The 3,604-nt window shown below is 33.4% G+C and overlaps 1 protein-coding gene across 1 annotated transcript in view; it reads left to right on the top strand.

Moving 5' to 3' along the window:
• The window catches only part of SLC4A4 (solute carrier family 4 member 4), a 350,025-nt gene that overhangs the window by 256,616 nt on the left and 89,805 nt on the right, over positions 1–3,604 (top strand). The window contains exon 15 of the mRNA XM_017879095.1: positions 3,339–3,409. Coding sequence (XP_017734584.1) covers positions 3,339–3,409 — 71 coding nt within the window. The remainder of the gene's footprint in view (positions 1–3,338; positions 3,410–3,604) is intronic.

Raw genomic sequence — 3,604 nt, 5'->3', positions numbered from 1 at the left:
GCTCACTGCAAGCTCCGCCTCCCGGGTTCACGCCATTCTCCTGCCTCAGCCTCCCGAGTAGCTGGGACTACAGGCGCCCGCCACCTCGCCCGGCTAGTTTTTTTTGTATTTTTTAGTAGAGACGGGGTTTCACCGTGTTAGCCAGGATGGTCTCGATCTCCTGACCTCGTGATCCGCCCGTCTCGGCCTCCCAAAGTGCTGGGATTACAGGCTTGAGCCACCGCGCCTGGCCAAAGTCATGAATTTTTAAGAAAATGACAACACCATAGAAAGATGGGTGAAATATTTGAACAAGAGTCTCACACAAGAATATGTCCAAATAGAAAAGTCAAATGAAAAGATATACAGCTTCATTAGACTTTAAAGAAATGCAAATTAAAATTATACTAAGATACCACTAAGTGCAGCTCAGGATGGATAAAATGAAAAAGATTTAACAATACTAATGTTAACAAAGATATGGGCTAGCTAGAAATCTCAAATCCTCCTGGTAGGAGGATAAATTTTAAAAGTATTTTGGAAAAGTGTTTGGTAGTTTATACTAAGTTGAAGGGATTCAGTCCCTATAACCTAGTAATCCTAGTACGATGACGAAAAAGATGTGGATGCATCCATGCACCAAAACATATTTACAGTAATATGAACAGTAGCATTGTTTATAATAGCTGATTACTGAAAACTGTTGAAATCCATTACTGGAAACAATTGAAATGCCTGTCAACAGCGGATAGATAAATAAATTGCTATATATTCAATCTCTAGACTATTACACAGCAAGAAAAATGAATAAACTCTTACTACATAAAACAACATGATGAGGAAAAAATTACACCCTAATAAAAAAATTATATTGTGTGATTTTCTTCAAGTTCAAAATCATGGAAGTCTGGAAAGAAGGAGTTAGGGTTTGTTACTGAAAGGCAGCACAAGAGCTATTTCTAGGGTATTGTAATTATTATTACTATTATTTTCCCTGGATGGTGATTACACGAATATATTTGCTTTCTGATAATTTTGAGTTTTACGATCAGTGTACTGTTCTGTGTTTGCATTACATTCAAGATAGTATTAACTGGCAGGTTAAACTCATCTTTTCAAGTCTCCAATCTATTTGAATGAAGTTTCACAAGAAAATTATAAAACTCATAAGGATAGTAAAAATTTTTAAAAAGTAAACAAATTTTAAATTTATGTTAAAAAAATTTCAATGTAAATCAGCATTAGATGCATAGGCCTATATAACCTATATTATATTATTCTGTTGTCTACTCATATTACTTCTTCTACTAGCACAGCTTTTATAAACATTTTTCTTCCTTTCTTTATTTGAGAGATTCTTATTAAAAGTGGAAGGTAGAGTTATTTATGACAAACCCACAGCCAATATCATACTGAATGGGCAAAAACTGGAAGCATTCCCTTTGAAAACTGGCACAAGACAGGGATGCCCTCTCTCACCACTCCTATTCAGCATAGTGTTGGAAGTTCTGGCTAGGGCAATCAGGCAAGAGAAAGAAATAAAGGGTATTCAGTAGGAAAAGAAGAAGTCTTGCGCAGATTTTCAAGGGGTTTTCAATGCTTCCAGGTTTTGTCCATTCAATATGATGTTGGCTGTGGGTTTGTCATATATAGCTGTTATTATTTTGAAGTATGTTCCTTCAATACCTAGTTTGTTGAGAGTTTTTTTTTAACATGAATGGATGTTGAATTTTATCCAAAGCCTTTTCGGCATCTCTTGAGATAATCTTGTATTTTTTTCTTTAGTTCTGCTTATGTGATGAATCACATTTATTGATTCGCATATATTGAACCAACCTTGCATCCCAGGGATAAAGCCTACCTGATCGTGGTGGATTAGCTTTTTGATGTGCTTCAGCCTATTTTAATTCCCTCTGTGATCTGTAATGAAACAGAGAGAATAAGAACACAGATAATATGCACATGTACTTCCTTTACTGCTGAAATAGAGAAACTCTGGCAACAGGTAGCTTTAGGTTAACAGTTTTACAATCTAAAGTCTTGAAAGATCAGAGTGAATTCCAAAATTGACCAAAAGTAGGGCTCAAGCTAAATATTTTCTCTCTTTTAGTTTGTTTTTCTTGTTTCTTTTTTTCCCAATTTATCTGCTGTCATTCATTCATTTTTAGTCATGAAATGCCCTCTTTTCTGACTTCCTTTATTGACAGTAAACAAATATTTTTGAGTTCCTGTTAAGAGCTACACTGGGTAGATTTTAGGGAAAAACAGTGAACTCGATAAGCTTCTTCTGTTCCTCCCTTATGGATCTCGTATTCTAACATCAGCTATCAAAACCTGCATGTTTCTTCTTAAAGGTTTATGTAGGCAGGACTTGAAGCATGGCAAACTGAAAAGGCAAGCTAGTGGCTCAGAGGGACTGGAGTAGGCACCAAATAGTAGCTAGCAATTCAGATGTTTAATAAACTGTGGGACCCTAAACAAACAAATGAACAAATAAAAACCCTGATGTGTTGTTTTATAATATTTCTATAAATTAGGGATATGCTCTAATAGTTTATTTTATAATACCTAAAGCTTCACAAAATAGGAAAAAGGCTTATCTGATAAAGACAAAATATTTTACTTATAGAGTACTTTTTAAATACTATGTTTTAATTTTCAGACACATAAAATTTTAAAAACGGAACAAAAGATTTCCAAGAGGAAGGTTGGTTTAATACATTAGGTTCTTCTTCAAGTGCATCTTAAACCTATAAATGACGCCAAATTGTATGAAAATAATTTTTAAAATTCGATTAAATATTCATCTCCATTATATTTATATTATTTAGTACTTTCTTTTGTTTTCACACATGTTAAAAAGATAACCTTTCTCATACACTGTCGAAATTTCCCAAAACTACAAATTATTTAAGTCTTAACTAATAAAGCTTCAATATGGGAGATTTTCCTTACATTCTGAAGCCAGTGATTAACTTAATCAATTATGAACAGCCCTTGTTCCACTAGACAAAATATATTGAGTACCTTGTAGTATCAGGGAAGTTTTATTTATCTTTTTTTTTGAAGCCTGAAACAAATTTTAATACCGTCTCTTTGAATTATTCATCATCATTTCTTATCAGATTAGAGCACAGCAGCTGTGTCCAAAATGTGTCCACAGCAGATGTGTCCAAATCTTTGTTTTATCTAGGTGAAAGGTGAACACATTTAAAATAAATAAAAATTCATTGTGCTCTTATGTTGTTATTAAAGACATTTTTACTGCCTGGCCCTGTTTTTAGAAATACCTAATTACGTATTTAAGGTCTTTTTCTATTTTTGTTTTATAGTATAAAATAATTGTCTTTTGCTTACAGCTAATATCTCAATATCTAATGACACCACACTGGCCCCAGAGTATTCGCCAACTATTTCTTCTACTGACATGGTAAGTGACTTACTATTTTAAAATGCCTTCACACTGACTGCATATTGTATACTTGTTTATAATACTTATAATATATGATGTCTTCTACCATTCAGCAGTTCTGGCATGAACACTTATGTAATAATTATTGACAGTGGAGGGATAGGAAAAAAAAAAAAAAAAAAAAAAAAAGAAAAAAAAAGAAAGAAGAAAGAA

This window comes from Rhinopithecus bieti, unplaced genomic scaffold (assembly GCF_001698545.2).
Source record: "Rhinopithecus bieti isolate Rb0 unplaced genomic scaffold, ASM169854v2 scaffold_905, whole genome shotgun sequence".
Taxonomy (NCBI): domain Eukaryota; kingdom Metazoa; phylum Chordata; class Mammalia; order Primates; family Cercopithecidae; genus Rhinopithecus; species Rhinopithecus bieti.
This window is presented reverse-complemented; position numbering and strand designations above follow the sequence as displayed.